General features: G+C 40.2%; 2 protein-coding genes across 3 annotated transcripts in view; one reads left to right on the top strand and one right to left on the bottom strand.

Annotated features, from left to right (window-relative positions):
* The window catches only part of LOC130685983 (brain tumor protein-like), a 104,105-nt gene extending 76,417 nt beyond the window's left edge, over positions 1-27,688 (bottom strand). For both annotated transcript variants that reach the window (XM_059497606.1, XM_057509283.2), the window contains exon 1: positions 27,627-27,688. In XM_059497606.1, the coding sequence (XP_059353589.1) occupies positions 27,627-27,679 (53 nt within the window). In that variant the 5' untranslated portion in view covers positions 27,680-27,688. The remainder of the gene's footprint in view (positions 1-27,626) is intronic.
* The window catches only part of LOC130686096 (dopamine D2-like receptor), a 41,389-nt gene continuing 15,928 nt past the window's right edge, over positions 2,453-27,913 (top strand). Inside the window, exon 1 of the mRNA XM_059497614.1 lies at positions 2,453-3,761. Coding sequence (XP_059353597.1) covers positions 2,910-3,761 — 852 coding nt within the window. The 5' untranslated portion in view covers positions 2,453-2,909. The remainder of the gene's footprint in view (positions 3,762-27,913) is intronic.

Raw genomic sequence — 27,913 nt, 5'->3', positions numbered from 1 at the left:
TGATATTGTTCGGTGTCCGTCCATTGTGTGTTTCCGTATAAAAAGCAGCAGACAAGTACAACATATCTTTGACGCACGGACAACCGTAACGACGGAGACGCACAAAGGCGTAAAAGAAACGCCCGGCTTATTATCGGCCAGCATCAGTGCAGTGGCCGTAAGTTGTATTGACACCTCTACGTTCGCTTCCTTTTATATTTACACTGCCATAAGTCTATATAAGCATTGCACCCAACCATTAAAGAAGATATAGGCTTTTTCATACGGAGGGGACCAGTGCGGGTCGTCATTGACGCGGCGAAGAGCACGATAACACAGTATAGACGAAAGGGCACGCGATGAATGTATCTTCAGAGATAAAGAATTCTTTAAAAATCCAAGGAAATACTACATAAACAGAGCCTTTAAAACTAGATCTTCAATTGTGATTGTGAACCTTACAGAATAAATAGGTTTCGAACAGCTTAATATTACCCATCCACTTTCGTACCCTTTTGCTCTCTGAATTCGCAGGGTTGTACCTAAATGTAATAACATCTCATCAGGACATAGAGGGGCTCTAAAAATGCGAATTGCTCATTGTTTCCCTTCGATGCCCCTCCTCGAAGTATAAAGTCCGTTTTGCTGGCAAACTCGTGTTGTTGAAACGAAAACGATGGACTCATTACATACACATCTCTGAAATTTCGTATGTGCTGGCCATGGGCTATATATTGCAATAAAGCTTTCCTGTTTCTACTACATTTATATATACGTGACTCTATACGTGTACCTTTTGTCTCTGTCATACTATTTCATATAATGAGCTCTTTGCTGCCCTAGCCGACCCACCCCTCTACTGCATGCACCTCCTGTATGAGAACGAGTGCAATGCCACGAGCATTGTTTTATTCAAGAAGTATATGCAAAGACGTAGAGGCGGTATGATATGCAAAATAAAAATAAGAAAAGCCCTTACCAAGAGCAAGGTCGCCAGGGAAGTATATCATGGCCTCTCACGCTAGGGATTCTATAGAGGTTACGGCGTATACGTCACCGTGAATAAAACTGCTGTATACCAAAGTAAAAGTTTTCTTCTTTTGTTTAATGACAAAAAAGAAAGAAGTAAGAAATACGTGTACACGCGCCTACTGCATATCTAAATAAAAGAAACTGCCCTAGAATCTCTTTTTTCTTTTTTCGTTTTAACGCAAACCGACCACGATAAGGTAGGCCATAGTTATACGCGATTTAAGGTCGGCCAATGATGTAGTTAAACCCGAAAAAGAAAGCAGTCGAGAGTATATATGTTCTACGGCGGCGCTATATCTAGTGGTGGTGAAAGCTTAAGTCTTGATGCTCGCCGGTTATATAGCCCTATACATGTAATCCGCGCGAGTAACGTTCGCGAAGCGACACACATTTCATTACAAACGACACGACCCTCCGCGTCGTCATTGTCTTTGTCGTGTCTCTTCCAGTTTTCATTGCGCCCTTTCTTTTTTTTTTTTTTCTTTTTTTTTATAATGACACATGCGGCAAGTGCACCGCGCAGTGTCAACTCTATATACTTTTCACGCATATATAGCCATACAGCACGCACTTGCCTGGCCACTCAACGCCTTCGCCCATTTTATCTAGACACACGCTCGACAAGTGCTCGCTTTGATTCGTCAGCCCATGATCTTTTAGACTAATGGAAAAATACACGGATGGCTGAATTCATTTCGTATACTCGCCAGATTAGTATGTAGCCTCATCTTCCAGAACATTCCACCACACCAAAAACAGAAAACAAAAAAAAAACACCTAGACAATTGTTCGACGTCTCGTTGAACAAAAGATATGTCCTCTTCAAATCTTTGAAACACAGCCTATATACAGTATATATATACGAAGACCAGCCAACGGATATGGGATTTACGCTTTTTTTAAAGTTGATTTATCACAATTAAATCCAAGATCGCGAGGCATTTCCCCTTAACGAAATATCTTGTAAACATCATCTTCTCCGAAACGACAAGAGTAGAACATCCTGTTGGGGTCCAGTGTGGTCTTATGGCAAGCTCTATGGTTTCTCCCGCAAAAGTTAAGCCTGTCTCCATCATGTAGATGTTCGTCTATACTCTTCCGATTAGAGGCTCGTATTTCAAAGTGAAGCTGTTCAACTGATGATGCTGGTCATTGTCCATTTTATTTATTATTTTTTTTAAAATCTAGTAGCTTGTATCTAGGATATGTATATATATATTTCGTATATGAATATTCGACAGAGTATTATGCAGACGGCATTTGAGTGCGTGCGCATGTGTCGCCTGTCCTGCCGCTCAGTCCAGGCAGCGCAGCGAAAAGGTATATGCGATACGTATATACACACACTATATCTAAAGCCGATTGAACATCCGCCAAGGAAGGAAGAGGGAGGGCGCGACAACAAGATATAGAAACTTTAGTGCGGATTGTGTAGGACGTGCAGTCGCATCTTCGCTTCCGTCGCTCTGCGTTCGCCCGGCCAGAGTTGTTCACTTGTAATCGAGTTCTTTGATTGTGCGCAAATATACATCGATGACGATGGAGTGTAGCTGAATAGCGTCCGACATCCGCCCAAGTCTCACAGCGGAACATCTCAAGAGCGTATCAAAAGGCGACGAAATTATCGTGAAAAGTGGCGTGCAATTATGCATTTTGTGTGCGAACTAATTGAAAAGAGAATCAAATAAAATGTGAAATCCGAACGTCGATCGTTTTGATTTTTTTTTTTTATTCCATAGCCATGGAATCGGTCGGGATGTACACGGAAAACTTCCAGCGGCTGATCTAAAAATTCGCCGAGTTCTTTTTTTATTTATTTTTTTTTAATTTTAATTTTAATCATTCAAAATTCCAGAGTGTCCCAAGTTCAGTTCTTTCGGGAATACACGCGGATAGTGATGATAGCCATGGAGAGCCTGTCGACAGCGGCGGTCGCGTTGGCGGACACGACGACGGCCACCGTGACGTCGGTCGTCGTTCCAGTGACAGCGTCCAGCACAAAACGGTATTCATCTAAAATGGCCAGAATTCAAGGGTACGTTGTGCGCGGCGTGACGGCAGCCAAGCCGGCACCGGCCGACGGCGACCCAACGGCCGGCTCGTTCGCGTTCAACACGAAGCGAAGCGCGCTGCGTCTCGTTCGACCTACCGTGGCCGGTCGGCCGGCCATGTTGGGTCGGGCCAGCACCAGTAGCGCCTACTACCCGAGAACACCTCACGACACGCACTACAGTGACGTCAATAGCATCAACGCGCCCGGCGGGAGCGGCGGCAACAGCGGCACGACGCTCTCCGATTGGACGCACCTCGGCAGGGGGAAGACGGCCAACAATCGGAGCGAATCCAACTGGCTGGGCTCCGTGACGGAGCTGTTGAACAGCACGACGACCACCTGGCGCGACGCTTCGTCCTACCTGAACAGCACGACGCATTTTCCGGCCGGCTGCGTCCTGAACGGCACGTCCGCCGCGCCGAATCGCATGCCCTGCCTGACGACGGCCGTCGATGATGTGTCCAACTACACCAACGGCACCATCGACGGATACGATGACGACATGGAAGCCAAAAATTTCTGGGCCCTCTTGCTCTTCTTGTTCCCGTTGTTGACCGTCTTCGGCAACGTGCTCGTCATCCTGAGCGTGTATCGCGAGAGGGCCCTGCAGACGGCCACCAATTACTTCATCATCAGTTTGGCTATCGCCGATCTACTTGTCGCTACGTTGGTCATGCCGTTCGCTGTTTACGTCACGGTGAGAGTCTCCACGTTTGACCATCTGTTTAGAATGTTAACACACACGCACACAAAAAAAAGGGGGGGGGGGAGCAGTATTAGGGGGTCGCATTTCTTCGAGGGATATAGCAAAACGAAGGATACAAAGCTTTCCTATTTGTCTTTACGTATCGTGAGCAATAATACGCCAGCCAAGTTTCGTATTATACTATATATATTGGCAAGTAGGAATGCTGCCAAAAATCCCCGTCCTTATTCTCTAATTGTATGGATACAACGTCTGGAAGCTAAATGATCATCGAGTTATTCGGTTCGGTTGGTATGCGACCTCGTTACACGGTCTATGCCTGTACGAGTGCCTGCGCAGCCTGTTGCGACCGAGCCTTTTTCTTCTTCTTTTTCTTTTTTGTTCACGTATTTCGCTGTCAATTTTTTTTTTTTTATATCGATAGCTAGATAAGGAAGCAACATTCTCGTGCTGCACAAACGCGCGACAAGAGGCAGCCTATGAGACTAACCCGATGCCTTTGAAGTTTTCTTTTATTCCAACTTTCAAAATGTGTGTACACAGAAGAAGAGGAAAAAGACGGCCTGAAAAATGTTTGCTCTGCATGGAAAACTGTTGTTTGCAAATGAAGGGAAGATCTATTAGCTTTATGCAAATGACATATCTCGTTTTTTTTTTCTTTTTATATCTATGCATTTTTCTCTGAAGAAAAATTAATTGTTAAAAATATCGGGTACGCTCGTTATCGTAGAATTTTTCTTTAGACCGTCGGCAGTCGAATGTCACGAACAAAAGCCAAACACAAAAGAGAAAAAAAAAGTGGAAAGGAAGAGGCACATAATAGATGAAATGATGACGATGATCAAGATCGATACGGACGGGGCAAGGCCCAAAAGAAAAAAAAAATTAAGCTGCAACCATTAGCTATTTAAAGCAATCTTTAAAAAAAGAGAAATCTTTACTGAAATTCGATGCTTTCTTATATTCGTACGTCGAGTTCGCTACTTTAGTCGTACTCGCATCAGTTATTATGCCTGTGACGTTGGAACAGGGATGACATTTCCCATCGGTTGACCGTGTCTGACAAACGTGACGGACAGGCGTTTTGTGTTTGCCAAACGCCGTCACGTACCGTCGCAAAATGTTCGTGCACCCACCCACTTCCGCCGTTTTGCGCATAATCATGTTGAGTTAGACGTGTCACCGATAAGAAAAGAAAAGCTATTCGCCATCACCTTTTATCCCTCTCCCTTTTTCTTCCGAATTTCACAGAGATCTATTGAATAGACCCCAACAGATTTCTCGTTTTATGCTCTCCCCCTTTTTTTTCACGCACGAAACGGAGACCATGTATCTAATCCAAAGGCAGTTTGTCCTTTTATATTTGTCGAAATCACGCAAAAGCACTTGGAATTCACTTAAAAAGCTGTTGGTTGTTGTAGTTAATTCAATTTGCGAATTCAATTGAAGAAAGGAACATAACGCAGAGTTGCCTGTGAATAATCGTTCGTGTTCAAAGTCAACCTCGTTTCCACCGCAGCAAATTTTAAACTGCGTGTTTCACGAAATCCTTCGCCGACAATTCTTCAAGCCGCACATTGGCGCACGTAAAGAAAGGGCGAATTATTGATATGGATTAACAACGACAGCACGGCAAAGGTAAAACCTATTGAAGGAACAACACAAAAGAATGGAGCAAGCACAATCGTGACGCAATCCACTCACGGGAGCCATTTATTTGGTCCAAGTGCGAACGAGGGAACAAAAAAAAAGAAAAATTACTAATGTTTATAGTGTTGAACTATATAAGCCTTGCGTAAACATCAGCGCTTACACGAGACACACAGACAGCCAATATAATAAACGAACGTTCTTGCAACTCTCATTGGATCGATGGATTAGACCGAGGGTAGCAATTTATAGATTCTTTTATGTATTTTTTTTTCCTGTCTTAAATAACGCCGTTATACCATATACTGTGAATGTAGCTGATTTTTTTTTTTTTATATATACACACGCAGACAATAATTGATTAGCAACCGATTTTATTCCCCAAGTTCACGGTTGGGCTTATCCCTATTGCAACCATTGTTCATTGCTCGATTCACAGCACTGGGAGAGGGTTCCTTGCTGCATCAACGTTGCCTATAGGTAGTTGTGTGTGTTTAAAAGAAAACGATTCTGCGATGGCACACTCAAGAATCATTTTCTCTGTGTTTTTCGATTAAAGAAAGTGGCAAAAACAACTGTCACAGATGCCTCCGGTGTATGTATTATTTTTTTTTTCTTCTTTAAATCGTTCAAGTTATAGAGACGGCAGGCTTCCAAAACGTTATGGCTGGCACCGTGACAGAAGAAACATAAACGATCTGAGAAATGGGGCTGACTTCGTTTTTATTTTTTTAGAATCGTTTTCTTTGCTCACTTGAGAGCAGCAGCAGTTGTCCTTGTATATATATCTTTTTTTTTTATCTCAGCTCGTTCTTCTAGGTAAGACTGGCAAGGAAAATTGGATTATTCGAATCTATTAGAGAGGCCTACATGTTTCCGTACCCTCGGTTCGATACACGCGTGAAAAAAATACCTACATGAAAAAGGAAAACACACACCTCGTATCGAAATGGAAGTGCACGAGTGTGGGCGAGGGAAGCTCTTCAATATTTCCGCTATTTAATTCTAAAATTCCTGACAATTTTCAGAGGGGAGTGGGGGAGGGAAAGGAAATCACATCGGGATGTACGTGTATATGTCCTGTTTTATTGCGTGCCGATCTCCGGAAATCGGCGCTTGCGCGCCAACCGTCTTTGTGTTAAATAAACACCGAGTCGAATCAAATAGCAAGCGGAACGCACCGCAAGCGTAACATTCGCGTGAAGAATAATATCCGGATTTTATTTTATTTTTTTTTTGTTTTAAAGAAAAACGATTGTTTGTTAAAATAGGGAAAAAAATTGAATGGAAATAAGAAACAAGTGAACCATATCAAAGCCATTGGAGAACATTGGAAAAAAGAAAAGGAAAAAAAAACAAAAACAATATCTAGCGATGCGATCAAAGAAGCAAAGGATTTCAATCTTTTCTACATAGTGCTGCAGACCCCCAAACGCGTATTACACGCGCGAACGTCGATTACGTAATTGAATATAGTTTGCCCTGTCGAACGTATAAACGTTTTGCGGGAACGATTGAGCTACGATAATCTATCAGTTATCGATGCGTGTATGTACACGTTGGCTCCACACACACATACACACACACACTCTATGTGTGTGTATATATATTATATATATATACTGTAAATCATTTAATGCTTCGACTCTATATAGAGTCGCACTAACCGAGATTCATGGCCGTTTTTGAGGGTGTCACACTCCTTTTTCGCATCAATCACTTAGGGCACAAGAGCAACGCTTTATCTTTCACCGTTGTCGATTTTCTCTCCGCACGCTTCTTACACTCTATTTATCCAATCAATATCAATTTTATTTTATTATTTTTTTTTGCCTTTTCTACTTGGAAAATAAAGTCGATTTCCGTTGCCACCAACACGCATAGATGTTTTGTATATAAACACAAATAGTGGAAGGATATCGAGAGAAACTCTTCTAACAGCATCGACGGCGATGCAAATTAAATCCGCACGTGCCGGAAGTAAGTGCGTCGTTGTTGTTCGAGCAACGCAAAATGATTCTGCTTTGTTATTCGTGTATAGATGATCGTATTAGCTTTAACACGAAGGCGATGATATAGTCAGTTTAAGGATCAGAACCTCTACTTGTCTTTGTGCGTATATATGCGTTCCAGTTATCGATCGGAATAACTGGGTCTTGTAATATCACACGGGCAGGTGATGTTTTTTTTAGCAACACAAATGTCAAGTATGGAGAACAAAGTTTGTAGGAGAAAAAAAAATTCATTTAAAACCAATCAAAAATGATGCGTTGATCCGCTTTGGTGTTTCTTCTGTTGGTGTTTTTTTTTTTTTTTAAGAGAAAGATATGGATCTTATTTTCTCCCCCCCCCTACAATGTAACAAGGCCATCCGTCATCATCGCCTTCAACAGCGGGTGGCTTATTTGGCTGTGTGTATACACGTACGAGGACAGTGACATCAGAGAAACACGCGTGATGTCCTGCCGGACGGAAAACAGACAGATAAGATAATCAAAATGCAAGGCGTGCAATCCTATTCACAACATGATGGAACTTTTTTTTTTGTGTGTGTCACCGTTTATGATTGAAAATGAGGCCTCCTTATTCATCAACGTCCTTCCCTTCGCTGAATTTCCATTCACAATTCAAATATTTTCTTTGATATTTTTTTTGGATTTTTTGAAATTTCTCACTGGCCGAATGAAATGAAAAGAATTGAAAAATCTTGATGGAATTATACATCTCAGATTGAAAAAAAGAAAATCATTTCATAGTCTGCACGACATTTGAATTTCCACTGAACTGCGATTACTTCATATCAAGACGCACATCAAAAACTAAATGATTGTGCCCCATACGGGGACGATCACAAGAGAAAAAGGCCTGTTGCTGGTCTTCTGCTTTGTCTACTGCATTTCATTTGTGTGCCATCATATGCACACTGAATCCTGTGTTATTACTACATTCTGTGTATTCAGACGTGGCATGTACGTGACCTCTTCAAGCACATCAAAAGGATACATAATGCCATAGAAAAGAAGTCCTTTTCTTCAGCGGTGCTTCTTTCTGATATACGGAAGTTGTATAGCCTCGGTCAATCGTTATATTGACCAACACAGTACGGATGATCAAAAAGATTGACCAAACGATGTATATGGTATATAAAAAGGCGTATTGTTACAGAACTATGGGTCTCAAGTACGGATCATTGAAGTTGTACAAACTAAAAGGGATGGGGTCGCTAACATCATCTCGTCAGCTGATTGTGTATAGATGTGATTTTTTATGCCAAATGTGATATTTAAATGTATATACTTTTTGATTTGAACGTCATCAAAGATTATGCAACTGCACACGCACGAAAAGTTCCATGTCATACACGGAAGGCTGTGCGTGGCATTACGCAACAAACACGGCCAATTGTTTAGAAAGGGGGATACTGCTGACGTTCGCTCGCGGGTTGACTCACGCGTGTGCGGCATTTCTGTAATAAAATCAAGTGCCTAGCAAAGAAAAAGGGGGGAAACATGGTCAATGTGTAAGCAGAACATTTGAGTTTTTATCAAGTCTACAGTTTTGTTGGCTTTTTTGTTTCTGATTTTAAAGGAAAGTTCAAAGTTAAATTTGAAGTGGCCATATCAGATTTGCTTGATCCGGTTTGACCGATGGATCAATTACAGATCGCATACAGGTTTTGCATAGGTGGCGAGCTCCTTCCTTATTACGATCGCGATTTCAGAAAAATAAGAATTTCAAAAGCAATGCGGAAAATCATTTTTTCAGTTTACAAAAGTTTGGTCTATTCATCATCGATTTTGAATCGTGCATGGCAGTGCGCCATTAATGTCGAACTTGTGCCATCTGCTGAGCGACGATCCTTTTTATTCATTCCGCAGCTACTAAGTAGGTTAACTTATACGAGGAGGGGCCAATTTCGGTATTTTCCATCAATAACAGACGTTTCCCGATAAATATGCCCAAGATAAAAGAGAAAAAAAAAAGAAATGCTTATATTTATAAAGCGTACATGAACGTATTTAGGCCAGATGCCATTCGCGGGATGCGCATTTCTAACTAAATAAAAACAACTTTGGTCAGATGATGAACCAACGTCAAGTTTTGCGGTCGTATGGCGAGTGACTTGGCGTTGATTACTTTCGGGCGAAAGTTTTAGCACGACCCCGCTTGCCATCATAAAATCATGATTTTGCATGCACTGGCAACGCTGTCAAGTTGACCAAGTTATCCTTCCCCATCGCCGGCACCGCAAATGGTGAACCACTCGGCGATTGCATACGCCGCGAGCGAAGGAAGGCAACTCAAAGAAAAAAGACTAAGGCAAAGTCATATAGAAAATATAATAAGAAAAGATATATAGAACATATCAATCTCTAAAGCTCCCGAGGCAGAGTAGAAGCCTGTCTTATAGGTAACATAAAGAAAGAGGGGGGGGGGGGACCACTCCCGATTCGATGATTCTTCTTCTTCTTCTTCTTCTTTTCTATATCTTATTATTTTATTGTATTAAACTTAGACCCCCTGTAGCTTCTAAGAATAAGAGAATCGACGGGCTAAAGAGGGAGAGGGGTCATGCCCATTCTGAGAAGCACTTGCGAAAGCTCCTGTCCTTTTTTTTTTCTTTGATTTCTCGTTGTTCCATCGCTTCATCACGCGTGATTCCCGTCCATCCCCCCTCTTTCTTTCTCTCTATTCCTTGATTCCACTCTTCTGTTGTGTATTTCTGCATCACTTGCCTTTCTTTCTTTCTTTTTCGTTTTCTCTCCACTGTAATTCAACTCTTGTTCGTCTTTTGTTGTCGTCGGGAGATGCCCATACCGACCGTGCTCCGGATGTCGATTTCTTCCTTTTTTTTCCTATCCTTTTCTTCCTTTTTTTTTTTGTACTTCTTCTCGCATTTGCTGTTTGCTTTTTCGCTCTCGAGCGACTGCTTCTTAGGGGTGCTTGGGAAGATCGAGACAAAGTCTGTGTTCAGTTTATTTTATCCATTTTGTTGTTTGTTTTCTCTCCCCTTTTGTTTTGTTTTTTTTTTTTTTTTTTTTTCTAACTGGATATTGGTTTAGTCTATACACCTCAGCTAAATAAAAGCGACTGTTGTTGTTTGTTTCGTTTTGTTGATCTTCCGCTAGTTTCCCCTTTGATTTTACGTTCTGGCGATTTGAAATGTATTCGATATGCGGTGAACCAGGAGGAAATACTTCTATTCGCATTTAGATTTGCATGTATGATTTTTCTTTGGTTTATCGTATTGGACGGTACGATTTCAAACAGACGTAAGGGACAAATGAAATTCTATACGTTTAGATAAACGTAATTCATTTTAAAGGTATTTGCTTTTTTTTTTTTTTTGGAATCTTCTAATGTCGAACGTTTGGGAATTGCCTTTAAAAGATAAAAGCCTTAAACGTATAAATTGCCATGGTTTTGATGTGGTCTGTGCCAATGCGAATAGCCAATGTGCACAGTGATCCGCTTCCCTGTCCTATACGCACTCACGATAAACGACAATGAAGAGGTGAAGGAGTACATAGATTTTCACTCTGAATATATACAGGCCCATCTTAAGTACACTACGTTAGCACAGAAGCCGACAACCAACATGTAAACGTTCGACATAAAAGATTTCGAATTTTTTTTTAGGACATCACTCGTTGATTTTTCAGAGATCTATTCGTCTCTATACGCGTACGTATATGCACACGAGGTTCTGTGTTATTCCAATCATTGATCTGTGTACGTACACCATGACCACGTATGTATACAAGGATGACAGCCAAGAAGAGAGGCCCAAAATTGAAGCGGATACAAACAGTAACAACGTCAAAAACCGAGAAGAGAAAACACATAAAAAACGAAAGATGAAATATAAAATTCTTATCTATACGAAGGTGGAATCAATATGGTGTAACACGAGATGTGCCCCATGTCAACGAGGGGAGTTCTCTATATTACTCTGCTGACAAACAAGGAAAATTGTTATGCAACTATGAACAAGGACACATGCAGGCGGTTGATAGGATCAGGACATCTAATGTGTTTGTTGCAGTTCAGTTCGTGATTACGTAATTCCCATTGTTGACGTTAATTGTTGACTCAGGCAGTCTACATGCACGAGCGGACGTTAACGAGAAACTCTATCCCAACTCTTGAGCGCAGTTCCAGAAAACGATATCTTCATTGCGCAGCATCTAATGTTCCCTGCCGTTTTGACAGAAATCGCAAAATGGGCTCAATCAATTTTGATTCCCATTCTTCGTAACGCCATTATTTTTGGCCGAATCGCGAATCATAAGCTTCTGACTTTCGCCTTTGCAACAACTTGTCCGTCATTATCCAAGAGCTGATGACAAAGGTGTTCAGCTCTTCAATTGTGAAGACTCTCGACTATCTGCACGCCGAGTGTTTGTTTTCTGATGTAACATGCAAATTCGTAACCCTTCATTATCGTTGTCGTCTCAATTTGTCTTCTATGTGTAACGTTACATAAAGGGGACATTCCTCCTGCTATACTGTTCCTTCCTCCTTCCTCTTTCACTCCAAATGCCGAATGATGAATATATATACGTTTCGAAAAGAACTAGAATTAAATGATCTGAAAAGCCTTCGTGTCCCACGGACGAATCATTCTATGGAAACAACCGCTATATAATTACTTTAATATCTATATATAGAACGCTTGTATACGTATATGGATATGTGCGCTTACTCAGGCGCGCACATATGGAGCCATCACCAATTAAAATTCATTTGTAAGCATGTTGCCTAATTACTTCTGGTCTCTCTCTCCCTCTCTCTCTCTCTTTATCGATAGTATATATATTTCTATTTTTTTTTTAAGTTGGGCATTCCTCTATGCGCTCCTTCTACTCTTCGAGTTGTCGATTGCCGTCAACCCAATTGGATGCGGTCGGACGGACAGCGGGTGAAAGCCCTCGGATATCTGAGAGAGGCACAGAACTAGCAGTATAGCGCGTTCAATAGAATTTGACGGATGCGTGATGTGCCCTTGTTGTATTTATGGCTCCATCGTCATGCCCAAAGTGATTCATATCGATAGGCCATTTTCTATTTTCGGTACATTTCTGGAGGTTTGACTGTTCGCTTGATTATACAAGAGAAGCAAAAATGTATGGCATGTGGATGAAAAACGAAATTGAATGTTCTTTGATTTTAAAAAAATGTTTAAAGCTTTGGGCGTATTAAAATCATTTCCAAGAAAAATCCTCAAATCTGGCACGGACGATACACACTGGAAAAATGAATTCTGGTGAAAATTAATTTGCATATATCTGGCCGGGATTTATGAACTCGTGTATTTTTTTTTTTTTGCCGAATTTGGTCTAGATGAGATCACAAGAAAACTTGTACGAGTGAATCGAGACTGTATACGACTAATTCGTGCATTTCATTATGCAAATTTAGAAAGAAAAACGAATTACGTGCGATGCCCCTAAAATGTCATTTCTTTTGGTCCGCCAGTCTTTTTCGCAAGCGACTTCCGAGTTTAATTGACGATTAAATAACGGAGGTTAAATAGTTCACGCATTTTAGGCACACAATATCTCGGAATGTGGACGGAACTATGGCGGAAGAAAAACCCGATGTTAATGAAGCGATCGTGACCAAGAGGACACGCATTTAATAGCGTTCACCGTACGCACACACTTTGAGGAATGTGTTCCATCCTTGTTGACATTTAGCTTGAAGCATGCGCCTTTAATAACATCATCCTCGTTATGGTTCCTGTATATGCAAATATGGATTCGGTCCCTTTTTCTTTCTTATTTTACCTTTGACTTTTCCATGCTCGATAGATGTGTAGCCACGATGACGGTTGTCAACACGGTCGGCAGTTTAAATATTTATATATTTATATAACACATGCCAATTGTTCTTACGTGCATTGCGGCGTTGCTAGCGATCAAATGAAATTCACTTTCCATCCTCACGTATCCAAATGATCTGACTGCCTCGTTAGGTATAAACACGAAAGAAGAATGGAAAGACGAGTCGCTCTTTGCGCAGTGTATAACAGCCCGACATCTCTTAATAGGTGGGAAACAGGGGGGGGGGGGGGGGTTGGATAGATGTATATGGTTGTTGTCGATCTTAAGGATTGTTTCAGAATTCATTGATTGTTACGAGCTTCGCTTCCTTCCCCTCTTGCGGATGCAGAGCGCACAGGAAGGCAGCGGTGATGTCGAGGATCGTTGCAAAAACAATCACGAAGCACTAACCCCTCAGGGTGTGTCTACACACTCGATAACGATGAGGGAAACTGACGAACCAAACAAAAACCGAGTCATCTTGTCTGTCTTGCTTGTTGAATTATTTTATTTTTTTAATATTATTATTATTCGCTATCGGGCGTTATGGTTCTGTACAATTTACGTGTATAAACATACAAAGGTTTTCAATGGCTTTTTGGCTCTCCATCTGTGCTCTGTTGACTAATGTCATTGCGAGACGTTCAGCAGCTCATTACGCGGCTCAGTGGCGTTAACGCGCTAGCGATTATGCAACAGAAATGCTGTGTCTAACGCGAGTTCGTCTTGCTAACAAGCTCGACGAGCAGCTCGTGAGTAACAGAAACAACACAAATTCAGTCACACGTGATGTTATATACGTTATCTACGTAGTCGTTTTTTTTTTTCTTCAAAGCAAAATGATCAGATTGCAACGATGAGTAGCGATGAAACAAGCAGCGGGAAAGCCGTCAACAAAATGTGTGTGCAGATCGATACGTGTATACGGGAATGGCTCTTGACATTCAGGTCTACTGCCCTTTGTTATATATATATATATAAATACAACACCACAAAAAAAAAATAATAAGAAAATAAGAAAATAGATGGATAAATATCAAGACGAGCAAAAGAAGATCACCCGCACACGGGAGAGCCAAAACACAAGCGTTCCATTCTCACTTTGTCGTCTGTATACTTCGGTCGGCCAGGGGGGGGGGGGGGGGAGGGAGGTTGTGACTCTATACGTGTAATATAAGCTCGTGTGTACAATACGAGTTTTCCATCTTCTCTTTTTCTTTTAGGAGGAGATAAGGAGGAGGGTGTTTGAAAAGCAGCTGGTTCTATACCCACACGATATATACAACATACGACCTTTTGCTTTTTGGGGTTATAAGAAGAGAGTAAATATGGGTCGGTCTCTTGTCTTGTTGCGCGGTGATGTTACATCGTCTCTTTTGACCGTTTTAATCTTTATTCTTATTGATTGCGAGAGTGAGCTCATCTTTTTGCGTGCATTATTATTAATTGACTTATATGATTATAATCCAACATTTTAAAAATTTTCCAATCAATGGATAACGGGTGACGTAAATAGACTAATGACGTCAGAGTATTCATTACGTTAAAAACTGTGAGATACGCATGAATGACGTAAGGGAAACTGATGCGCCCTCTTGATGAATTATAAAGTGGGGAGGGGAGGAAAGGAAAAAACAAAAACAAATGAATGAAGAGATTTGATCGGTCGTGACAGACGTGCCATGATTACATCAGTGACAGGCTCGACGAGCTCCCGCGTGTAATTCAAACTCGTATTCAATTTGACCGTATCTAAACAGGACGCGGGCCTATATATCATGGGACTCCCGAGGACTCGTTGATATACTTACATACGGCACTATCTCATCGGTGATAATTAGGACTGCGTACGTGTAAATGATACTGTATATAGACACTATACACGTGTTTGCTCGTTACACATTCATATTTAATCAATACGCGTGTGTGTATAACGAATGAAGGTATTTCTTTTTTACAAGTTCAATTTTCTTTATTTTTAGATAGGTGCGTCTCTCGACACGTTGACGCACTTCCCATCCTTCCCCACCTTTTTTTTTTTTTTTCCTACGGCGTGAAATGATGTTAAAGGAAGAAAGAAAGTGCAACTAGACGTCACTTGCATTTAGATGGGACTGTTTTCTATCTTTTTTTTTTTTTAGGTCGTCTAATATTTCCTGTCGGTTGGGTTTTAAACAAACCCAACCGTAACGCGTAACCCCTGGTTACGCAGCGTCTCGTGTTTCCCGATTTTCGGCGCAGACGCGCGTGCAACAATATCTGGAAGGCGGCAATCAATTAGATTATATTGTTTGTTTTTTTTATTTCTCAGTCGATGTGTGTGTGTGGGTGTGTGTCTAGGGGGGGGGGGGGGTAAAAATCACTTGGGAGATACGCCACTAGCGGGCAATTTGGATTAAAGTTATATAACGCATCGATTGTTAAGAGTCACTTATTTGCATATTTCTTCCTGCGAAAATAAAATAGCTTGTTATTATTATACGATCGGTGGCTGCGCTGGATGCGGGGAGAAGATTGGGTTGGGTGTGCTACATGAAACAGATTCGTGAATTATTTCATTTGCATGTATTTTAAGGTCACAGGTGAATACGGTCATTTGTTTACATACTAAAAAAAAAATGAATGTCTATAAAGCTCGTACGGTGCTATGATTTTGTCCCGTTAGACCCCTTTTCGTGTTGGTGTTACATCCGGTCCCGGATTTGATGAGCGTCCACGCCCTGAATTTGCATACGCCGCCGAGTGTAACACGGACTGCCTTTCTGCGTATCCACCTTTAGTTGGCGATTAATTTCGCCATTGGCTCTAGTTTTTTTTTTTTTTTTTTATTATTATTATCATTATTTCGTTTCACCTTAGTGTCACGTGACTTGGTCACATATGCCCCGCGTCGCAGGTGAATGTGGCCATCTTCTACGTTTAATGAACTTGCCTGTTCACGTAACACCAAAAGAATGTCCATTATTAAAAAAAAAAAAAAAAAAAAAAAAAAAAAAAGAGGAGCTCCCTGCGCTGTGTGTGTGTATGTGCATATAAAACAAAATTTGCTTTTGCGACCGTGCAGGTATGCCACATATTACACTGGGTGAGCACATACACGTATAGGCAGGAATCAAACCCCACTAGGGAAATCAAATTCGATATTAATTTGGCCTAATGAACATTGTCCTCCATGCTATAATTATTAGCTCATTCACAAGTATGTTATACTATATGTGTGTAATCAAATTTTTAAAAATCAGCGTTTCCCAAAAATGCCATTCTCTCCGTACACACATCTACTTTTATAGAAACGTCTATTATTATGATTTGATTTTATTTTTTTATAAAATCATAATATATAGACAGAACGGTGCACAGCTCGCGTATTATATGTCAGATCTTCTGTATAGATGATTGGCTTCTCTGCCGGCTGTCACGTCTCTTCTCTTTTCTTTTGCGCGCACAGCGCTACGTATGTAAGGGCGTGGTCACGTGCTGCGACAAACAAAACTTCCGGTTGATGACGAAGACACGCCGACCGTGTTATATCACATTGGTGCTCGCATATATATTGATATATACACCATCTGGTGAAGCACAGGTGTAGAAAAAGATTAAAGTTCTTTTTAATACCCCCCCCCCACACACACACACAGATTGAGAGAGCTGTTGTACACAATAAAGAGGCCGAAAAACAAACATGATAGCTAGCAGGTTGGCGACCGAAATCACGTTCTTCTTATTCTACCTGAAGAATTGCAGATATTGTTGGCAGCAGGGAAGGTGTGGGTGACATTGTCTGCTAAATCCTTTCATTCAACCGAAGAGCACCACCTTAACACATCGTTTCAGTCCTAATTCATACAAGAAAAAGAAAAGCACGTGAAAATGTTGATATCGTTTAATTTATTGCCATCTTATTTATTGTTGACGTAACGAAAAAAAAAAAAGAGAAGAGTTTCGGTAGATTAATTGTAGAGCAGCGTTGGCCCTAGCCAATTTCGGTTGGTCGTTATTGGATGGCCTTTTCTTTGAGTGGGCTCGACACCCGATTCGGCTACAGGAGCGAAGGCCTTTATGCTACGCTGACAAGTTTGCACAATGGATGCAACGATGGCACACGCCCGCACGCTTTCCAATATTATTAATGGGTCACGAAAATGTTGGTGGCCGTCCGTACGGCACAAAAGGCGCGTCTGTATGGACACGATTTCCTAAACTGCTTCAACCGATTGTTGTTAATTTCTTTTGAATACATCGCGTTCATTCAGCTCTTTTTCTTTTATATAAGATTTTTATTTATTTATTTTTTTTAGCGAAATCAAGTCGCTACAATGAAGCTCTACTAGAATTCAATTTTCTGGTGGGACAAGTCAGGTAGCGCAAAAGCCGAGTTTCTAAATAACAAAACACTGCAGCCATCAGAGTGTGGTGTAAATAAAACATTTGACAAGGGCAAAATCAATTAACGGTGGTGGCGACCATTCTATTTATGCGTAGCCACCTGTCTGATGTTGCAAAGTGCTGGACGAAAGGCTTTAAAAAAAAAAAAATCACGAAGGCGACCTAACGCGTGAGCGTTTTGTGCACAGGAATAAACACTTGTATGCTTAGAAATCAAGTTAGACCAAACTTGCCATGAAAAAGCAATTCGTTTTAAACGACGCTCTCTTTAATATCTTAACGACGTCCATCCAATCAGTTGAATTCTGCGGACGTATTCTGCGGTCACCGTGTACCCTTTGATCCAATTTGCATAAAATGTGCGGTATATAGCCTCAGGGTAACCGCGGCGGCGTTGCCAAATCTCGACGTTTTCAGTGCGGATTGTTATCTGGGCCTCAATCGGCTACATACAGATAGGCCTAACATCAACATATTGATTCATACATGCAACTCCACGTGAAACCGCCTCTCTTTTTTTTGTTGTTGCTGATAGGTATAAAAGGGAGAAGTAGAAAAAAAAATACAGGAGCTTTCACCGTCATCAACGAGATGTGGAGACAGAGATTATACAAAGAGCTTTAGGTGCAATCGAATGAAAGCGGCCGATCGATAATATCGACCGTCTTTTCTTGTCTTTTTCGTTCTTCGTTAACTGATTTCTTTTTTTTTTCCTTCCGTTCTTCTGTTCATCTATTTTTTTTCGTCTGCTTTCACGAACTGAATTCCTGTGACGTGACTGTTGGAGGCAATTCGTCGACGTTATATGTAAGGTGGGCATTCGAACTCACTTCAAATCAGGTGCCCATTTTTCATTGAGACGAATTCAAAGTCCGACGTTCGTTTTCTTTTTTTTTTTTTTTGATCACGATGTTCTTGATGACTCCTTTTATTTTCTGGTTCCTCAAAGAAAAAGGTGGATGAGTACTATTTTGAAAGCGTAAAACTTCCTCATCCAAGTCGAGTAGAGAAGCGCGACATGAATGACGCCGGGAAGAGGAAAATCTATTAACTTGTTCCGTATAGACAAATATAGGAAAAAAGAAAAGAAAATGAAAGCGAAATCTTATATTAAACAGGCAATATTGTATTGGATTTATAGGTATACGTATAGAGATGTACAGCAGTTGGCAGATATATGAAAAATAAAATAAATTCACGAATTCATCAATTGCTAATGGAGTGGGTTGTCCAGGATATTTTTTTTTGCCTTCCTTGATGCCCTAACAATAGAGATGTACGTCTCTTAAAACTTATTAAATACATTTTTTTTTCTGGATTTTACAAATTGTGTGGGAAGGGGGAAAAATGAATTTCTACAAGAGAAATATTCCCACATTTTTTTTTGAAAGGGCCTTTTTATAGGCGTGCATAGACATCATCGAGATTGGATGGAATGATGTAATGGCTCCAATTTGTGTATTGACGTGTATAAAGAGGACAGCTCCATAAAAAAAGTACAGCATTAAAAAAGGAAATCCGTCGTTCTTCTTTTTTTTTTATTACGTTTGGAAGCCAATACGTTGATGGCATAATGGATTGTTTTCGTTTTTTTTTCACTCACTCAATTCTATATGCCATTTTATTGGACTGTTTGAGAGAGTTCCTGTACATTCAAAGTCGTCTGGAATGTCCCCCCTCCCCTCTGATGGTGCTCACGCGAAATGTCGTATATCTAGTCATGGTCTAATCGATCGTGACTCCCACTTACTGTGCACATGTGTACACTGTGCACACCATCTAATAGCACGACACACACACACACACACACACACACGATTCTGAGAAATTTGCATTTTACATCAGCAAAAAAAATAAAAATCAACGATGCCCTTCTGCGTTTGTATTTTTGAAATTTGCCTCGTCGCTTATGGTTGTTTGACGTTGCTCATACATCATGTGTGTATAATTTATCCATGGGGCTCGCGATTTAAAAAAAGACGTATTTTAAAGTATATTTGGTTGTCCTCATTTCACGCCAGAGTTCGTCTGTACGCCATTAGCTTATAATGCATCGGTCAACATTTAGAATATAGGAGAGCTTTAGCTATACAACACAGACACACAGCGTGCGCAGAATTCACAAATCAAGTAGACGTACAAATGCAATGTTTTCTTATGGCGTGTGTGCTACATTAGAAATAACACTAAATGCCATCAGACTGCGCACACAGCCCAAGTTTTGCATTTTTTTATTAAAAAAAAAAAAGATTGCGCTTTCTTTCAAAATTGACCGTGTGTTCCAAACTATAAAACACATACACCGAGCTGGCATTTGTTGACGTATTGCTCTAGGATAAGTTGCCCTCTCACTGAAATGGCGCAACCATAAAAAAGAACACACAAAAAAAAAAACATAACCTAGTTCACGTTCGCGTGTCTCTACAGGATGGCCTTGTTATGTAAGTATACACACCCTTTAACTTTGACAAGCGAGCGTCTATGCAAGTCTTAAATAATTCGTTGTAAACACACTTTTCAAGTATAAATTTTATTTAAGAAAAATATACAAATAACGGATTGCGATTTAACACGCTAGTGTGTTTGATTTATTCAAACACAACACACGAAGATCGTTGAAGCGATTAGTTAAATTAAACATTAAAGAAAAAGGAGGTCGAACAATTTCTGTTAAACGATTTTAATGACCGTCCTAATGGACGTCATTGACTGGCAGACGAAATGGAATCCCCATTTTTTTTTACGGCCACAATTTTCGTTTCATCTTGTTCGTAATATAGGGCCAGTTAATTCGATAACGCGATTTATCGCCAACGATTTTACGCCGCCTTCCATCCACCAGTTTATTACGCAGCCAATAATGTATAGAGCAGACATGTTCCGCCCGACTCCATCAATAAACTCAGCAAAAAAAAAAAAAAAAGTTTTTCGTAAGGGCTTAACTTGTGTACGACACAGGATTTTATACGTTCACAGACGCAAAAGAAAATATAATCTTCTATTTTTTTTTTTTCTTAACATGTTATTCGTTTTGCAACTTTGTTACATCATCTCCGTTTGAAAAGAGTTTGCGGTCATCATATAACCGCTGATGTAAACACGTGAGTTATAACCCTCCTTCCTTAAGGAGAACGTAGAACCTTCGAACACACAAAAAAAATGTTCAAAGGCGACAAATCAATGATCAACACCCAAAACTAAGTCAGCCATTTCGACGTACGTTTAACCACATTGACGTAGATAATATAGACACATTAGTTTCGTTTCAAATGAAAACACCATCGCAGGGCAGCAGCAGAGAGACGCTATCGGTTTTCATGTTACTCCAAAAACTTCTTTGATATCTGTTGATGAACCTATCACGTTGCTCCTGTGTGTATACACACATAGCACCCGTCGTCCCCCCCCCCCCCAGATAACGTTTTTCTTTTTCCTTGATCCGATGTCTTGTTGGCTATACATACATACTCTGACCAGTATTGAATTTCCGTACACAATGCATCCCTTTCGGCTATTAAAAGGAAATCAACAACATATGGTTTGTATAGAGTATGTATACATATATATACAATCTCATTTCTTTTTTTTATAGTTGCGCTCTTGCGTAATAGACAGCAGCACTAGGATAAATGATGAATGAGACGTGCACATCCATCATTGCGTTGCGTTCGTTGGAAAGCCCGCCTTCGGCGAAGGCATATAGGCTGCTGAACGTCTTACATCAGCACACGAAACCATAGGATAAGAAACGTAATGGCACTGTGTTGAATAATCCGAAGCAGCTGAGCTGCACCGTTATGTGATTGACCCGCCACTTGACAAATTGCCACCCCCCTTCTCCAACAAAAAGGTTGTGCGAAAATGCAATCGGCAAAGAATTTTCGTTCGCAATTGCATAACGATCACAAAAGGATTTGAGGAGCCCACATGTGGCAACAAAAGGAAAGAGGGAAAAAAAATGCAATGCAATTTCGGTGAGTTGGCCGGCAGCGGTGGTCGATTGAGAAACGAATGAAAACCCAAGTGATTCAATCATTTCGATTTCTGTCAATAACAAAACATGAATGCGGGTCCGTCTGCTGGTCTTATATAGAAATCGTTTTTATGTTTATGGGAAGGGTTCTTTTTTAAATTGATGGCCTTCTTTTTTTTTTTTTTTATATGGTTTCCATTTATTTTCGGATTTTTCTCCATATGTTTTGCGAGCTGCTGTTTTCTTGATTCTATATCATTCGTGATTTAATTTGGTCCCCCCCCCCCCGCCGTAAGACGAAAGAGAACGTTTCAAAAAACGTGACTGACTGCAGCCATTCGGGAAATCAAACTGATTGAATTGAATTTTGAACAAATGCTAATGCGGTTGATTGTTATATAGGCTATAACCGATATCGACTGACAGTGTTTCGAATGCGATTGTAACAAAGGGTGCGCGTACAATTGTTAAGGTCATCATCGATCCTGTAATTTTACGTAAAGATGTTGGACCTTTTCTTATTCTGATATATTTCGAAGAAACGATACATTTTATACAATAACGAATTAGTGAAGAAAAATGACGTTTTTGCAATGTCGATTAAATCATTTTAGAAGCAAAAAAAAAAGGATTCTGACCAGCGAATGGCTCGATTTGAACCGTTGCTCATTTCGATCGATTTTTCTCTCAATCTATTTCACCACGTCCTTATGGCTGTCATTTGCTGCCGAACGATTGGAGCGGCAAAATCCTTATAGACTCTCGATATTATAGATTTCATCCTCCCTTTTTTTTATCTGTATAGAAAATTCAACGTATTTCTTTTCCCCTTTCTTGTAGTTGCTGCTTTGGTGTATATTTTGAAATGGAAATAAAAAAGGCGTACGTTATTGGATTTTCGGTCACAATTGCACCGCAACGAGCTCCCATCATTAAATGATCCGATATTATAAAGAATTCTACCCTTAAAAAAAGAAATTGCTTTCCATGTTTGAAATGATTAATTTCTCTTCGAATTTTTTTTTTTTTTTTTACAGAATTGTGTATGTACCAAGCGCCACCTATTTGATACGAGAGGGTACACGGCTACATTTACGGAATAGATTCATCTATACTATGAACGCTTTGGGGCAGGTTATCTAATCGTTAAGTTCGACTCACTGGCAAATTTCACATGGCATTTCAGTTCGATTAGCAGAGAAGCGCTACATGTAGCCTGCTACAAAAACGCGGGGTTGATGTGGCATTTATTTATTACATTTGGTTCAACATTTAATGTATGGAGGCGACGTCGTTGCAATGTTTTGAAGCAATGGCGGGGAGGATAACGTCCGACCGTCAACAGCCGATTCGAATTTCACGTTTTAAAAATCGATTTATTATAGTATAGGCTATCACCTTAGGCAATCTCTACTCGTTCGTTGTACATTTATAAATAGTTTGTAGGTCGATATACGTGGCGGTCACCGTACATTTATCGAGTTGCTTGTCTCAACCAAGTATCTCTACCAACTTCTTTTCGCATCTTCCGGCAACCGTCGCTTGAATATTTAATGAGCTGCTCATGGAGTTTCGACCGTATCGAAGAAAGAGTGGGTGTTTTCTTGAAAAATATATTCCATCTAAATAAACACGCTATTATTTCCCTTGTACGCGTGCTCCTTTTTATTTTGCTGTCTTATTTCTTATCATCATCTCCTTCTTCTTTCTTGGGGGGAGGGGGAGGGGATACTTTTCTTGTTGAGACGTGCCTGGGTGACATCCATTGTTGCAACTTCTTCGGCAACTTGGATGCCAACCTTATTGTTGTACTTTTTTTCTATGCGCTACGTACTTGCCTTGAGTTTTATTTTCTATTACGTGTTGGATTCATTCCGCGTGCCCCACCTATATAAATGGACCAGCCGGACCTTTTTTTTTTGTTATTTCTTAAAGAATTAAATGGAATATAAGAATGTAATCCGCCCACTCAATCACGATTGCACTCTGGTATACGGTTGTTCATCATCAGTAGAGTCGTACGGATGGAAATTTCGTTCAATGCTGTTCTTGATAAACTATATACCTTAGAGCGGATACAGTCACAGTTTAACTCGGATGTACGTATTATTCCAATGGAATGAAATGTTAGCAATTCGTACAAGCACAGAAAGATCGAGACAAGGATTGATGCCGTTGGTGACACTTAAGATCCCTGAAAAAAAAAAAAAATTTGCATAGGACGTGTGTGCACCGATGGGGCCAATATCGCAAGCGATATGTAAATAAATCGAAAGAAGGGCAAAAAAAAAGTTGGCGAAGCGTTCGAAACGTTTTCCATATAACTGGTGCGAAATAGCATACGTGTACGTATATGGAATATCAATCAGATGATGATTCAGGCACGTTTATATAATATGTATTTTGCATTAGAAATAAAACGTATATCATATCGTCCACTTGGGTGTTCAATACGCAGCAAGTGTCTCGCTGTTTGCACAGCCAAATGTCCTTTTTTTTCATCTTCTTATCTTTTCAGCATTTTCTTTAAATTTTAACTCGGTGTTCCTCGAATGTCTTTCAAGGTTGTGTTTGAGCGTCATTATACTGAGCCAGTTTTTGTTTAAACTGTGTTCCAAACAATGGCGACAGCTGTTGTTTCATGGTTTGTTTTGTTATCGATTGGCCTCGTCTGACTGAAGAACAATTTGTTTATTTTCTCCATCCTGGCGCACTTCGGATCAACCTCACATCCTGCCGCCTATTTGCTATATTACCTTGCAGAACTGTAAACAAACAACAAGAAAAATAAATAAATCAGCAATCAAAGAATGGATGGGGAAAAGAGATGAAGTAGGTGGACTAGTTGAGACATTTGCCTCCCTCTCTTTCCTTCTGAAGCAATAAGTGAATGCCGTTGATTTTGGCTTACGTCCAGGGACACAAATGGGTGAACCCAAATGTGCCTGCCAAACAGCACGCACCCTGTCACGCTATATCCCCTTTTCACTGCTCTATATGGGCTGTACCGTGAACGACGAAAAGAAAAGGAAAAAAAAGGGGGGACGACTTAAAGTCAATCGCTTTCTCATCTCTAAAAATCCCTCTTTGTGTGATGTGATCTTTTTACTCACTTTCCGCTTTGGTTTGACGATATATACCCGTTACAATAAATCCCAAGTCAAGCGTTTTCTCCGCCTACTAATCAATGAAAAGGAAACGAAAATTTGCCTTTTGCCCAATTGAACCTACATCCGATTCAACACCCCGGTATAGGTCTATATAAATATCGACCTGAATCGCAAATAGATCGAAGAGACACGCAGAGAAAAGGCCATCAGTAGTCATCTGAGTAAAGTTGATTACACGCCAATCTACACACGTGCTTTCCGCTCCAATTGATAATTTAATCGTTTACTTACATTTTGTTTTTTTTAGAGAAATCGTGCTGTTACTCGATCAGGACACTAAATAGAATTATAGACCACTCCAATTGGTTACATCCATCTTTTGTTTTATTTATTTATTTGTTTCTATATAATATTTAAAAAAAAAAAAAAGACGTACGAAAAATCAGGACAGCTAAACTGATTTATTCCGACTGGCAACTCTGTTGCTGTTCATCAAGTCAGCGTGATTTGGACATTTCTTCCTTTCCGCACGACGTCCCAGCAAAACACAAGTGGTCCTTCAATTCTCCAACGTAGAGTACATTTACATTCATCCCCATCTTTTATACATGTATATACGTAACCCATTCTAATTAGACGCATCGAATCTCAATCAGCAGCCAGGGGGCCCGCTTTTTCGCAATTCATGGATGTACAGAACTTGGTCGGTCTATAGAGAAAAGAAATGAAATCAGAGGACTATAACATCGACTAGCTACAGTTGAATACCTTCATTATAATCCAGATTATTTAATTTTTTTTTTTTTTTCCCTTTTTATCGAACGCCTTTTGTTTTTTATTGAACGAAGTATTTCATCAGTCGATATATCTTTGGTTTTGTTTCAATGCCTTATAGAAAAGGAAGATGCAAATTGGCAAACGGGATGGAGACGGCGCTATTCAATCAACATATTCGCTTTGGCTTTTTTGAAGAAAGAAAAAGAAGGGAAGGGGAAGGATTTGTGTACAATCGATACATAGAAGAAGGCCGCAGCAGCTGTATATTATAAAGCGCTGGCTGTTTATAATATACGTCTCGAAGTATAGACAAGTAGGCGCAAAAGGGAGAGGATAGACAGCTGTTGAAGACAGTAAAAGAATCCAATCAGAACTCTATCCAATCTACGTGCCAGACGGGTTGAAGAACTATACGTGATTCCTCTATTGACGGATGGCCCCTTTTTATTTCCCCTGCACATCCAACGAATCACATGTAATTAGTAACGAAAACTATTTAAGGAGGTAAAAAATATTGCGTGTTTTGAAGAAGTGGTCGTGTTCCACTGGTACTTTGAAAATTGAACAGTCTACATCTGTGAATTAAATGGTGTTGCGCTAATAATTAAAACGCTTCTTTTAAATGACGTCATACACTGCTACGTTTTGGGTTTTGCGAAATATCTTTCTCTTATTGCATACCCTTTGAGGGAGTAGCCCATGAAGTGGCGCTGGTTTGATATATATATAGATCATCGTGTAAATTCTTCACGAGATAGAGAGGAGGAAAGGTTGGCGTTCGTGGTGTATACACGGGCACACTTTAAAGGCATCATATAGATTTACCAACTTCCTCCATATAATACTGGCTCCCACTTTTTATGTGTAAATGGGTGGTACCCCAGCTGTCACGACCAAACTGCCACGGCAGCTCTTCGCTCGTCTTTCCCATTTTTATTCTGATCCCCTCCCAATTCGTATAAATTCTTCCTTCATATCGGATCTGTTTGTACATTTTTACACGTCCAAATGATCTTTACAAATAGCTACTGCTTATGTATACAAATGTTCTGCTGGCTCACAGAGGAAGACCGTAAAAGTCCCTTTTTTAACAGGTCTTATATTCTGTGGTGGCTGAACGAGTCGAGTGTTCGAATCCCAACGAACACTCTACTTTTTTTTTCTAGATGAATAAGACCCAAGGGTACTCTCACCTGCGTTTAGTATTTTTGTAATTTTCAAAATGGCACGTTAATTTTTCATACCATCCATTGAAAAGTAACAAAAATTGAAAATATCGCACAGCTGGAGCGAAAGAACAATTGGTCCATCCTTTCATTCGATGACCAAAAAACCGGGACACTGTCCATTAACTGAATGATACCTATGACTGTCCGTCAACGAGTTCGTTTGGTCACGTTCTTCATTTTTACTCCAAGTTTCCCTATAGATACTAAAACCATAATTAAGATATACGATGGTATTCTTCTCTTTCCTGTTGTAGGCGTTTCCGGTCTGCAAAGAAAAGCAGGAACTCAAAATGAAAGTAAAGAGATGACGTGTACATTCATTGGGCTAAGTGAGAGGGCCAACAACAGGCACGCACATACAATCTCATAGACGTGTGTACGATATATCACACTGACATGCCAATTTTTGACGATTCTCTACTACACACGGAACAGCTGCGGCGCTATACGTGTCTCGTTCCGTGTCCACCCCCCTAATATTTACAAGTGTTGTTCTTAAAAAAATAAAAGCAAAACCTTTTTCTTTTATTTGTTAAGATTTTAAAGAAAAGATAGAAATCAATTCGAGATTCTTCCTGGAGACGCATTGCAAACGTAAATAGTATTTTAAACCGTAATACCAAGAAGCTGTTTGATGTAATCCTAGAGACCTGTGCGACAACCGGCAGACAAGTCTTTGCATCGTCTTATAAAATAAATAAATGTCGCAACGTAGGCCCTGGACTTTGTGTTGTGTGTGCCCGGATAATAGAATTAGGTAGATCGCGTTTAAATGCTATGCATGGCGACCCCCTATGAAATATCTAAATACGTGTGGAGAAAAAAAAATCTTTGCGTTTAGAAAGAGCCACTATCTCCAAGTTGTTTTGTGCAAGGAAAAAGAAAAAATAGTAATGGATGTTGACGTTTTTGTCGTTGTTGCGATGGCGTGCAAAAAGGGAAAGCTTGACATTCTCATTTCCTTCTGTAGAACGACCAACGAGTTCACTGCAAAATATTATATACATGTAATCTTGAAAGAGAGAGAGCGTAATAGCAGCCACCATCACAGGCAGGAAAGAGCTCTGACTATAGAGTACATTAGGGCCTTACAGCAAAAATCATTGAAAAAAGGGACCGTGTCTTTGCCTCTTTTTCAGGGTGGTTGTTGTGTTTAGAGACAGCCATTTCTATTTTCCAATGGGGCTAAATA

Source organism: Daphnia carinata, chromosome 2 (genome assembly GCF_022539665.2).
Source record: "Daphnia carinata strain CSIRO-1 chromosome 2, CSIRO_AGI_Dcar_HiC_V3, whole genome shotgun sequence".
NCBI lineage: Eukaryota > Metazoa > Arthropoda > Branchiopoda > Diplostraca > Daphniidae > Daphnia > Daphnia carinata.
Note: the sequence above shows the minus strand (reverse complement) of the source record. Positions and strands in the feature narration are given on the sequence as shown.